This window comes from Thermobia domestica, chromosome 12, assembly GCF_964235325.1.
Source record: "Thermobia domestica chromosome 12, izTheDome1.hap1.1, whole genome shotgun sequence".
Classification (NCBI taxonomy): Eukaryota; Metazoa; Arthropoda; class Insecta; order Zygentoma; family Lepismatidae; genus Thermobia; species Thermobia domestica.
Genome location: NC_137465.1, coordinates 205,070,871 through 205,084,766, shown reverse-complemented (window position 1 = coordinate 205,084,766; position 13,896 = coordinate 205,070,871). Strand labels below are relative to the sequence as shown.

Below are 13,896 nucleotides of genomic sequence, written 5' to 3'. Positions count from 1 at the left end.
CGGGTTCCAAATGAAAGAAGGTTATCACAATGGATGAATCGTATGTCCATCTCACTGCTGGTGGTCACATTTGAGTGATCACATACCGTGATATTGACGCAAAGAGGCAGCAACTTTGTCCGTCAGTGCAGGGAAAGTTTCCCTCATTACGGGATTTAGATACTGTATGAGGGTAAGTTGATGATAGGCAAGGTGGACAAAAACGTGAAAGTGAATGCAAGATACTTCCAAGAATCCATTCTGACACCTATCTATTGGAGAGACTTACCACAGTTGTATGGAATGGGGGCCGCGGTGGCTCAGTGGTAAAGCGTTCACCTCTGGTGCTTGGAGTCCCAGGTTCGATCCCAGCTCCCGCCAAGTGAACTTTGTGGTGGACAAACACCGTGTGCGTGGGTTTCCTCGGGGTTCTCCCGTTTCCTCCCACTTTCTTCATTCCTCCATTTCATTCATTACTCATCATCACCGTCCCCTTTAGCCTAGCCGGCATAACCGTGGGATGTAAAACTCAAATACAGTGAAACCTGTCTTTAGCGGAATCGAACGGGACTTGCAAAAATTTCCGTTAAAGCCAGGTTTCCGCTTAGTGGAGGTAGACCTTTCCTCTTAAAAAAATACATGCTTATAAAGTATGAGAAAATATATTGCTCTACGTACATTGTTCGATTACAGTACTTCTTTCTTCTACGAATAAATACACAAAAAAATTAAAATGAATACAAAATATACTCTGCACACGTTTTCTTTATTTTTCTAATAGCCAAGCAGGATTTTCTGTGTACATTGCTGCTTGGCTGCTTGACTTTCCGCATACACTTTAGCCTGAGAAATTATACTAAGTGAATCAGAATCATTTTTCCGTAAGACAAATTTTTCAGTTCCTTTAAACTTCTGAGAGCATTCTTGATATGTATTTATTCTATAGTCTTCTTCGAACTCGGTATCGTATTCCTCTTCTTCCTCTATCTCGTTTTCTTCTTTCCGACATTCTGTATGATTTTTGATTAAGTTGCGGGGATTAAGGACAATTTGTGGGGGTGAATATGACTAGTGGTTGGGGAAGGTAAACACTGTCCAGAAATATTTAACAAAAGAACCAACATTTTATCGCAGACAGTGTAATGTATATGTCTCACAAAATGTCTAAACATCTTCTAAATGCTGTAGTCCGGAACTCAGAATTTTCCGTTAAATGTTTATTTTTCTTTCCGTTGTCCGCGTAACACAGTTTCCGCTTAATGAAGGGACTTTTTACACGTTTTGTTCTCCAAAATTCATGGGACCGTGAAATATTTCCGTTTAGGACAGTTTTCCGTTTAATAAAGGGTCCGTTGAAGACAGGTTTTACTGTATTTCATTTCATTTGAATTGTATGGAATGGGTGCGAACCAGGCGGTGATCCATATGGACAAGGCTTCGAGTCATGCCGCCAGAACATCACTATGTTTTTATCAGAAAGTGGCAGAGGAATTAGGAGTTCGTGTCATTCTGTTTGATGATGTTCCTTTGAAAACCCAGACGCCGTCCAATGGATTTCTGCGCATTTGGGCTTTTGAAACGACGTCTTCAACATCGCCACCCGCACATACTGGATGGTTTATGGAAAGCTTGCAGGAAGGAGTGTGACAGAATTCCCATGCCTGTCCTGCGCCGGAGCTTGCTACAATGGAAACTGTGATGTGTAATAGTTCACAATGCTGGGTGTCTAATAAAAGATGATGGTGGTGGTGGCACGGTATCTTTTTAAGGTGAGTACCTTCCAAAAATGCTCGTGTATATAGCAAACAACCTACTGTAATATTGCAGCATTTAGAAGTATCATTTTATTGTTTTAGTTATTAGCGTTATATTCTTAAATTTATAATGTCTTTATTCTTTCGCTTTAAAGAATTAACTTTCTTTTTCTAGGGAGGCCTCGTGTATCATCATCTTTATCTGTATTTGAAATAGAAAAGGAGAATCAACTTTCCTGGATTAATTACGAATTAGAACATTTAAAAAAAATGAAAAGGTAATTAGTACATAATGTAGTAATGAGTGCGTCTGGCACAAGTCTTTTTTTCTTCCCTTCTAGGGGAAATATTAGAATAGGCTAAAACACGTTTCTAATTATTATAAAAGGGAAGTCCATATACCAAATTTCTTATCTCTATCTTTCGGAGATATGGATATTTGACTATAATAATTCTCCTCACCCTTCCCTGTCGAATTTCCAAAAATCCTTCCTTAGTGGTACCTTACGTCTCAAGTCCAGTGTCCTGTCCAAATTTCAAGTTTCTAACTTAAGCGGTTTGGTCTGGGCGTTGATCAGTCAGTCAGGACTTCTTCTTGTATATATATAGATTACATCTTCAAATTTGTGTTCATTTCTGACAGCAATCACTATATAAGTCAAGAATTACTTTCAAATAGCCAGTAGCCTGAAGGAAGGACTATTCTAGTATTTGTCTTAGTGGTTTCAAATGACGTGTTATCTCATTCGTTGTGTAATGTTCAGAGTCTCGCCTATGAAAGGCTTTGTCCTGCCAGTCACCGGACATTTAGCTGGGTGATATGGTTTCCCAGTTTTTAGTAAGATCCAGTTTTATCATTACAAATTTGTGTTGCAGTTTCGTCAATATACAGAGTCTGGGGAAAAAGACCTTCCGTATTTGGAGAGGGCGCTGTGTGAGTTGTGGTGGGGATACGGCGGCGTAGGGGTTATCGATCGATAGCGGTATACGTGCCATTTTCAGTAGTCGTAGTGGCGTGGCACTGTGAGCATCGTGCCTTTGTTGTGGAGGGATATATTCGTAATGGTGGTTCTATGATTACTACTCAGCGGATATTTCGCATTCGGATCGGACATGGCCAACATGATTCTGTTCAGGATAGAAAAAGTATTCAAGTTTGAGTGTCAAACTGTGGAGTAGCAGGTTCTGCACTGAGAAAAAAAAAATCGCCTGGTCTACCTGTTTAAGTGCTAAACACTTTGGAGATTGCTGAATGGAGTTCTCACACATGCCACATTTTTCAGTGTTGTTACGGTCCGAAGTTGGCCAAAAGTGAGAGAAGAAATTTTATAAGAAAATGTAAGAAAGCACTGTGATGAAAAGGGAAGAGAGAAAGATTGATGAATTGGACAAGTGAACCAGGCATTCATGATTTGAGGTACACAGTTATAGAAAAGCAAAAGGAAAAAGATTACAATAGAAGTGTAGTGTGGAATGTGAGTGCAGGTAAATAGCGCAAATGTGCCTAATTGAAAGCTGCATTAAAAAAAAAAAAAAAAAAGTGAAAGTTTGAGCCTAACTAAAAGTCGAGATCTGCACCTAATTAAAAATTAGAGCTGTAAATGAAAGGAATAATCTTATTGATTGTTAGAAGTGTCTTTCTCATTTTCTGAAATATATAAACTCTTAAATTGTTTTTTCAAAATGTGTCAGATGAAAGCAATAATATATTGGCAAAACTATAACGTAGTCGCTAACGCTGTCGCCTTCGGCGCGAGCAGTCCCAGGTTCGATTTCCATTGGGGACACTCCGTCTGAAAGATAGGAAAGCCTATTTCAGGCCAACCATTCTTAGCGGAGTTTTCCCGGGGTTTTCCTCATTCACAACAGGTAAATGTTGGGATGGTACCTAACGAAGTTCCGAGACAGCTTCATTCCTTCTCCACTTTCGTGGGCAGTGTGATCATTGAGTGGCATTATCCCTCATACGTAACGGCTTTAAAAGACCATTGTACGCCGTTAATGCCCAGAAATACAATTCCAACTCCGAAACTGAAACACAAATTGGTATTATGTCTTTCCTTTGGTTAGATTTTATTTTTGTTTAAGTTAGACTGATTTGTATTTTTGGTGGCGGGGATGTGTTAAAAATAGTTTTCTATGTATTATAATCTTAAAGCATTGTGTTGGTGGTGGTGTTATTTCAGAATGCTTGAGAAGAAAGTAAGTGTCGTTGATTCGAGTTCCTATACTGATGTACCTGAAGCTAGTGATGAGAAAGAATCATCAACTAGAATACCTGAGCAGAGTTCTTTTCTCGGACGAGGGATTGTTAAAGGGTAAGTCTTATGGTACATATGTTTATGCAGATTAGGATAACTGATAAGCTACCACTAGATCGTACGTAGTTTATGAGATAGGTTCAAATTGATCAGTTTATATTTATTCATTTACTTCTATGCCTACAAATTATTTACTTGTCAAATTAATGGAAACATCTGGAGTTGGAAATACTTCAGATGTCTGGGTTGGTAACGGTCAGGCGGCGATCGTAGCGCCGGGCTATTGGATTTGGCGTGTTAGAGCAAATTACGTACTACGTAAGGAATAGTAGAACGGCAGTGTGCAGTGAGCAGACGTGCGCGACCTCTTTGAAATCCAAAAACGGCAAATTATTGGCGCTTGGTTATATGGTGCGAGCGTGACGGAAGTAGCAAGTGTGTTGAATGAGCCGCAAGGGCCAATGTCGTAGGTGACGACCTACAAGTCACGGCGAAACCGCATCGACGGAGAGGAGCCAGTGGTCGGAAGAAAACTCACAGCGACAGGTTCCGCCGTCCTTTTTAGCAGATTGCCATTTTAAACTGTTATGCGATTGCGATGCAAGTGACAGAGGAACTCAAGCAGCACCTCCCATAGCCTGTGTGGGTAACCACACTCCGCCGAGAGTTACATGACATAGACATACGGAGTCGAGTTGCACGGAAGAAACAACTGATAAGGGATCATAACGGTTTAGCGTAAAAGCAATGGTGCCGTAAACATGGAATATGGACTGCTGATGACTAGAAACGTGTGATATGGCCTGATGAGTGTCGTTCACCTTCTTCCAAACCACTTTTGTGTATGGCGGACGCCAAAAGAAACGTATGGTCGGCAGTATCTCGACCTAACCATAAAACTTGGTGGCGACACTTGATGCTATGGACCACAATATCCTACTTTTCAAGGGTTCTGTACTACGATGCGATATTTCAAACTTATTAAACGCTTCCAGGGACATGGGTTTAGAAATACAGTAAATGCAGAGAAAACTAAATACATGGAAGTTCGTCGGGATTGTAATACGGCAAATTACGGATGCGTTAAAATATCAAATAATAGTTTTGATAAAGTGGATATTTTCAAATATTTAGAATCAATATTAACAGATCAAAATCATATCCATGAAGAACTTAAATGGCAACTAAAAGCAGGGAATTCGTGTTATTATTTAGTTCAAAATCTTTTGTCGTCGAGAATTCTGTCGAGGAATTTGAAGATTAAAAAATATAAAACGATAATCATGTCTGTTTCATGTATGGTTGCAAAATATGGTCGCTTACTCTGAGGGAAGAACATAAACTGAAAGCACTGAAAGTACGTTGAGAATAAAGTCCTGAGACGAATATTCGGACTTAAGAGGAACGGAAATGGGAAATGGCGGAAACTCCATAACGAGGAGCTGCATAATTTATACCGTTTATCAAACATTATTAGGGTCATTAAGTCTAGGAAGCTCAGGTGCGCAGGTCATGTAACCAGAATGGAAAAAAGTAGAAACGCTTTCAAAGTTTTAACGGTATTGCCATCGACCGATCGGAAAACGACCAATAGGAAGACCTAGGCGCAGATGGGATGATAATATTAAGATGAATCTCGCGGAAATTGGAATACAAATTAGAAACTGGATCCAGTTAACTAAGAACAGAAGTCAATGGAGAGCTTTTGTGAACACGGTATTGAACCTCCGGGTTCCATAGGCCATAAAATTAGTTAATGCATCATTGACATAGCTGGAGCTCTTGGGACGTGGTTTAAGGAGTATTGGGATGAAATTGAGCACCTCCAAATTCCTGGACCTGAATATAATTGAGCGTATATGGTCCTTCCGCTGTATTATCTACGTAATTTGGTAAATTGTACTTCTTTTTAAAAGACGTTTTCATTTAATTGATAAATATCTGTATGCAATCAGAGGAAGTCATAATCTTACAACTGAGAAGGTAATAAAACATCAAGGACATTCCTTTCGAGCAGAGGGTGTTGAACAAACAGTTGGTCAGCTCTCGACAACCTGATCCATTTTACACGATTTGACAATAATAAAAGAGTCCAGTAGAGTCTGGTAGTGTTTTGTTAATTTATTTATTTTTTATTGTAACAAGATCTGTAAGAATAAGAAATACCAAGAGTTGCAAAATTCTTTCGAGAATTTTTGGAGGCCTGTAGCTCAGAGACAAACTCACCTAAAGGAGACTAAAACGTACTATTGAAAAGAGTATGTAATTGAGTTTTTACGCCGTACAAAATGTTCGATATGACTTCGTTTGAAGTCTTTACGAAAGTAACTTTTGCAGTCTAGCTCCTGCGACAACCACAAGGGTACTAACTGCAACCATGATTCTTTGTCCAAGCTTTAGTATATCTCTTGGTAAGGGGGGCTTAAAGCACTGTATTTAATCTAATGACAATGAAAAATATCACATAGAGTGATGGCGGGTGGCCAAGATATTATTGTGAAGTCTTCGGTTGACTTACGTCAATTCAACGTTAAGGTAAATTAGTATTGTGATAATAGCAAACTTTCAGATGCAGATGTTGGAAGTTCTGTTCTGCTGCAGTATAAAGTTATCGCTCTCCCCGTATAACCGAGGCATTAGCCATTGCTGCAACATTTAAACAGTACCAGTAATATGAAGTAACACTCACCTATAATTGGCCCTGGGAATCCTAAAGAGATTGTTATATTCGTAGTATGATCACGGCAACCAATCCGAAATCATACCAATACACTGCTGCCTCGTAGTGGAGAAACTGTTAACTACGCGAGGTACGTAACACCCCAAGAAAACTTGTATTGTTAATCTCTTCAATGACGTGCTTCCGTGTGGGCGTGTTTATCCCTGATCTACACAAACCTCCCTGAATTCCTGAAGAAATTAAAAATCAAGATGTGTTGTTCATTTGAGGAAGAGGTAATCATATTGTAGTAGTGTGTTTAGAGGGATGAATGTAATACTGGTAAAGCTCAGTGATAAAACTCTCTTCATTCCCATGTTCAGCATGTCCTATGGTAACATTTTATATACGAGGATTATCAAAAAGTAAGGTTACAAAACCTGTAGTGAAACGTGTGTATATTATTTTATACAATCAATACAGCCAACAGATAGTACATTCATTAAGTTATTTTTCGACATAGTCTCCATATCGGTTGAGGCATTCGTCGTATCGTGGGATGAGTTTGAAGATTCCCACCTGGTTAAAATCCTGTCACTTCGTGTTCAGCCACATTGACATGAAGTGTTTCGCCTCCCCATCAGAAGCGAAGCGACAGCCTCCTAGGTGCTCCTTCAAGTACGGGAACAGGTGAAAGTCGCTTGGAGCGAGGTCCGAGCTGTAGAGAGGGTGGTCGATGTTGTCCTGGCTAAAGTGCTTCAACAGCATGGTGATCTTCTGGGCTGTATGCTTGCGCGGGTTGTCGTGAAGGAAGATGACGCCCTCGGTGAGAAGTCGTGGCCGTTTCCTTTATCAGCTGCCAGTGAATTTCAGCTGCGGTTACATGTTTCGCCCACAGAAATCGAATAACTGAGCGCTCTTCTTCGCGAGACCAGTTTTCCAAACGAGTTCCCATTTGTGTTTTCCTACAACTAGCGCCGTAACTAGCAGGTGGCTGAAACTCTGCACAGTTACCAACTCTATGTATTAAAATTTACTCACACTCTTCATTTCTCTATAACAGACGAAACTCCAGAAATATCGGTCTTGTAACGTTAGTTTTTGATCCTCCCTTGTATATGTATTTAACATGTTATTCATTGTGTAGTGTAGGGTTTCGATGGTTTAAAATGTTACGAAAACACAAGCATCAACGAAAGTTATGAATTTATACTTAAGGACCGGTTCAGAGGTACGAAATACATATGTAAGAAAGTATCGTGTTACAGGTAACTACTTCCTAAAACAACTTGCACTTCTAAGGTTTCGGCTCTTCCCTGGAACTTTGGGCACGGGGATTAAAATAGGAAAAGAAGTAATAAAAATATCGGGAAAATAAAGTACGGACTCACTTAAGCACACTAAAACCAAAATAATCAATAAACATGATGATGTTTACTAGTAAGTAGAACCCGGACAGAGTGTTTTTTTTTTTTTTTTTTTTTTTTTTCGCACTTGCCTTGTTGAGTCCGATCCTTATATTTTCCATTATTTCCTTTGCAATTTTTAATCTCCGTGTCCAGGGCTCCAGGACAGGCCGAAAGCTTGAAAGCCCAAGTTGTTGGTTTTTAGGAAGTACATTTACTTTCAAGTAAAATGTTTGGAAGAATTCATGAGCGTATTGAAATATTGTTGTAAGAAAGTAATTTATAGTATTACGTCATAAATACCATTTAACTTGTAATACTGCTCACTTGTAATACTGCTACTGAATTTACTATTAATAATTTCGACAACGAATGTCCTGTTGTCTTCATCAAAGCATTTCGAAGGGGCTGACTGTGTCGTAGTCAATGATAATCCGTTATTAAAAACGTCAATATAATAATAGTTGAACCTTTAATGGATAATAGATTAGCAAGAAGTCTGCTTGTCACTTTAACTTCTTGCTGGTTACTTTTCTAAAATGTTGCTCCCAAATCAGTATAGGAAAAACCCTTAATAGTTACAGACATAATCTTGTTGAAAAAGAAAACGAAATATTTCAGGTTTACATACTACGGTTATGCTGTAAAAGCTACAAGAAATGGTGATGAGAATGAAAAAAGTAGGAGGAAACGGGAGGCCCCGAGAAAATTCACACACACGGTGTTTGTCCATCACAAAGCCGTCTTGACGAAAGCTGGGATCGAACGAAGGACCCTACGCACAAGAGTTAAACGCTTTACTACTAAGCCACCGCGGTTCTTGTTGAAAAACAAATGCAGTTTGGTATCTATATGATACTGTGCATGCATGCGATAGTACTTTGTATTGTCACAATCAGGCGTAATATAAAAACTAAGATTAAAAAAAAAAAAAAAAAAAAAAAAGACTAGAAGGTTCAATCATTTCAAAATATTCATTTGAGAACAACTAAAGAAACTTACTTTTAGAAAGAAGAGGGGCAAAAATAGCTAAGTAATTTAATTGAAGATTGAAATATCATTATATAGAGTTGGGTGAATAGATAATTTAATCACATATACTTTATAATACAATTTTTGCGTATTGAAAACACACAGCCATAATTCACGTACAGTTAGCTAAAGGAACTTTTCAGCTGGAATACAAAATTTGCAAACAGCGATGAAAAATTGTAGTTCGTTTCAAAACATAAGAGCCTTGTCTCACACCACTACCAAAAGAGCAACCCAATCTTTGTTACGATGCTGGATGTTGCCAGATTTCTGATGTCATTAGGTAGAAGAAGAAACAAGAAAGAAAAATAAATGAGAAATAAAAACATAATGTTATTACTTTTTGTGTTAAATTAAATAAAAGAAATCTGGAGAAAAGGGGACGTTTGGCAACTTCTGTTCCTCTTTCTAGCCAGAGGTCGCCTATTGTTTTTTTAGATTTATGGCCTGTTGACAAGGGACAGACCCGTGTGGGTGTTTTTTGCATTTCCAAGAATTGGGGTTCTCTTGTTCTGAAACCGAGTATAATAACTACAAGTGACTCGTCTCAAAGATCATTCCAATGCAGATATTTTTCTTGTGATATCGAGTAAATTGAGCATACTTTTATTTATTTCAATGTCTGTTTAACCTAAAAGATAATAACCATTCCTGAAATTGCTTTGATGAAAACACCATAACATTAGCTATTGAAATTATTGGCAACAAGTTTAATAAATGAACACTTGAGGTGAGGAGTGTTTTCTGTACAATAAACTAATTGCAATTACAGATTAATTAAAAGAAAATGAATGAATGAATGAATGAATTGATAAAATATTTCTGTTATTATATAATATCACTTTGTTACACGTTGGTCTGCAGTAATGTTCCATCAAATTTCCGGATTTAAGCTAAATTAATTTCAAGGTGATTCAGAGGAAGGCTCAGTTGAAGAAGTAGGCCAAATATTTGAAATGTTTAGGGAAATTAATATTATTCATACGGGAATAAATCTTACTAAAAGTGGAGAAGTTTTCCACTCAAAATAAAAGAGAAAGAGAAAACTAAAAGTGATGGAACAACACTGCTTTTGGACTTAATGGATTTCGTAAATAAATAGAAAAAAAATATTTCTAGTTTTACGTGTCACAGTTACGCCCTTTGGGCTAAAGAAAATGGTTGATTAATGAAAGTGAATGGTTATTAAGTAATTGGTGGAATAAGAGTGTGGGAGGAAACGAGAGAACCCCACGGATGTGATACTGTCCAATGCAAACTCATTTAACCTTAGATCGAACCAGACCTCCACACACACCAGAAGAGAGTTTTCTATCCTGAGCCACTGTGCCTTCCGTAGATAAGCAAGTAAGAAAGTATGAGATAGTGTCTATGCGTACCATTGTCTAAACTATACATAGAACTGTATTCATATCTTCCAGAACATATCCAATAGCTGCTCTTAAGAACGAAATTTTTGGTGAGTTCAATATACACAGTGTGTCTACTAAATTTTAAGACTGGCATTATCAGAAAATAATGCATAAGAAATTACCTTGATTGGCTGCTAATCTTCAATATACGTATAATCCTTCTTGTATACAGCAATTGCATGGCTGTATACTTCCTGGAAGTCCTCTTGTGCGACAGTTTGAGTTTCTTCGTCACAGTCCTTTGGATGTCCGAAATTGAACCAAAATGTTTTCCTTTCAACGTCATTTTGACCTTTGGAAACAAGAAATAGCCTGGTGGGGAAATAGTCAGGTGAGTAGGAACAATAGTTGAAACATGTCACCTGTTATTTTTCAAAAAAATATACTTCAATGGTTCTGTGGCACGGTGCATTGTCATGCAACAAGATCCAGTCACAATTCACTGTAACTCACAAAATTCGGAACATAAATTCATGAATTATTCATACAATGCACAACACACTTTCGTACTAAAAGCTGCATACAATAACCGCTTGGTGACACCAGCGGTTATCTTACAGTGTTCCCAGTCTTGAAATTTAGTAGACACGCTTTGTATTACTCAGGTTTTTCTAGTATTTGGTATCGTTCAACTTCTATCTGTAAATGTGTACATGAATTCATGAATAAATTAGAATGTTGTGCCTCGTATCTACGACAGTCTTTTTCCCTTTTAGGTCGAAAGTTCATGTAACCCAAGCGAGCGCCACATATGAAAGAACTGTTATGAAACAAGACAGTAGCACACCTGAGCCAGACGCTACCATCAGCAGCAGTCTACAATCAGGGACAAGCAGGGAGTCTTCACAGAGAGTCAAGAAACCGGTGTTAAGTAAAAGATATGTAGAAACACAAGATAAACACGAAAATGCTTCTGGAAGCATATGCACGACTTATACAAAAGAAGAGCTTCTAGACAGAAGATTAAGGTTGTATGCGGATAAGCTTGGCCAGTATGAGAATAAACAGTACAGAGATGTTGGCGAACAAGCGGTTATAAAAGCAACTGTGAAGGATGTGTCCATTATTTGTCGAGAGAAAGATTTTCCAAAGCAGAATAGCAAACTAAACGTGAAGGATGCTTCTTCTCTGTGTCGTGATCAAGATTTTCCTGTAAGATCAGACAGAGGAGATGTGCCTTTTGTGCCAAAATCTCAAGACTTTGCTCAACAAACATTTACACAAGTGAAAGACGAGAGGCCTCAAAGTGTGTTTAAGAGAGGTTTTGGTAGACAAGTCTACATGATGAAAACAACAAGCGATGCATCTTCTGCATTTGATAGTGAGAAACCTGTGAAGCAACGAAAGGACAAATTTAAAAAACACAGTTCCCATGAGGAAACGTCTTTGAAGACCAGAATGAATGCTACATGTTGCAGATGCAAAACACAAGAGTTTGGACAACAGGTTGCAATGAAAGCGGAGACAGAGGACGTCGCATGTCTCTGTAATTTGACGCACGAAGAAGCTGAAGCAGAGATTCAGCGCCTCAAAAATGCCGGATTAAAAGTGCAGAAAGATTTCTGTCAAGTCTTCCCGCCGTCAGGGACATTCTCTACAAAGCCTCGCCATCGTAAGTACGTGGATAGTGGCCACGGTCCACGTGCGGCCCAGACCAAATCCTCTCAATGTTCGTGTGGGCCAAGAACCAAAAGCTACTATTTCAGTGAAAAAGCTACTAGTACGACCAGTCTGCAACACCCATGCAGACGTGAGAAATGTACCAATCCAAAGCCAATAGCATATTTCTTGACCTTCGATGAATCAGCGCCTGTGGCAGAAGAAGAAGAAGAAGAACCAAGCAAGGATGACAAGGAATTAGAAATCGTGAAGGTTCCGCTTCCTGTTCGAATCCCGTCAAGCAAAGATAAAGTAATCGTTGGAAGACCAAAGAGGCAGTGTATGTGCGGTGTAAGCAGTAGAACAGAGGAAGCCGAAGCACCGAGTAGCTCAGGAAGTAAGAAGCCCCCCTTTAAAGAGAAAGTGTTGATTGGAAGAAGCACCAAAGGATCTGCTGCAAGACAAGAAGAAGAAAACGTTGGTGTTTGTGCTTGTAGAAACAACTATGAGACTGGTTACGATATTAAACCTCAAAGACAGGAACAGATTCAGAGAGACACACGCTGTGACCATTGTAAACATCTTTCGTCATCGAGCAAAACTGTTTCAGAGGAAGAGTATGCACAAGAAGAAGAGCAGAACGATCAGTCACGTGACTTTCATACTGAAAGTGAACATGAACATGATGACGCTACTAAACCCGCAAGAGAGTTCCATGCAGCAGAGGGAGCTGTAACTCCTGACACTTTTAGTGAAGACAATGAAATATCATCAAGAGAAGGCTTGCATATAGAGAAAGGTATGAAACATGTGGTAGATAACAGGTACGTAGTGACCAACACGGAAACTCGAGATCGTGGAAGAAACGCTCCTAAAGTCCGATCAGTTGAGCAGTCTGTCACCTCTTTTAGTCCAGACAGTGCGATAGCAGCGAGAGATGACTCAGATATGGAGACGGGAATAAAATCCAGATTAGATACTAGAGACGTAGCGACAAGCACAGAAACATTGGATCGTGCAAGAAAAGCTCCTAGAGGCCCACCAATTGACCGTGGACGCGGAAGTGGGAAAAGGGTTGTGAGAACAGATCGGCATCGCAGTGCGCCAGTGGGACATCATCATCATCATCATCATCGCAAGAGTAGAATAGCGGAGGACAAGTCAAGAGGAACTCCGTCCAAAGATAAACGATATATGACATTAACACTTCACGTAAGTTATTTCATTTTGCATATTTTATTTTCTCTCATATATTTATTTATTTGCTTATTTATTCACTCACTCAATATCAGCATTTGTAAAACCGTGCTGCAAATTGTTTGATCGCAGGAACCCTATTACTTTAGATTTTCTGTGGTTTTTCCCCTATTCTCGTTTCGTTAGTTTTCATTGATAAGTTGTACGAGAGTGATTAAGAAAGTTATGCCTCGTGATATCCTTATGTTTCACAGATAGCACCGATACAGGTATCAGTGGAAAGTTTGCAATGTCAGCTGCAAATGGTGGCATCATTTTTCAACATACTCCCCATTACGAGCAACAAACACCCTTTCGCCAACGCGAAACAAGGTTTTTTCATGCCGTCGGCCAAGAATTGTGGTGGCTGCTGGCGACACTATTGCCGAACTACTGCTTCCACCTCCGCGTCACAACTGTAGCGTTGGCCCTTAAGGTGATCCTTAAGTTTAGATCCTTATTCTGTCCCGCAGTCGCTTTAGGGTGTCAGGTTAGACATCTGAATACCGCCAGTCAAAAATTCAATGACAGCCCGCTGTTTCAACCGCACATCACCAC

General features: G+C 39.2%; 1 protein-coding gene across 6 annotated transcripts in view; it reads left to right on the top strand.

Annotated features, from left to right (window-relative positions):
- Positions 1–13,896, top strand: part of LOC145666964 (uncharacterized) — an 87,637-nt gene that overhangs the window by 46,792 nt on the left and 26,949 nt on the right. For 5 of the 6 annotated variants that reach the window (XR_014127842.1, XM_081734603.1, XM_081734601.1 and 2 more), the window contains exons 5-7: positions 1,909–2,011; positions 3,920–4,051; positions 11,220–13,314. Coding sequence is in view for 5 of the 6 variants with exons in the window: in XM_081734603.1 (XP_081590729.1) it covers positions 1,909–2,011; positions 3,920–4,051; positions 11,220–13,314 (2,330 nt within the window). In the remaining variant the exon portion in view is untranslated. The remainder of the gene's footprint in view (positions 1–1,908; positions 2,012–3,919; positions 4,052–11,219; positions 13,315–13,896) is intronic. The other variant, XM_081734604.1, reaches the window with a different exon arrangement.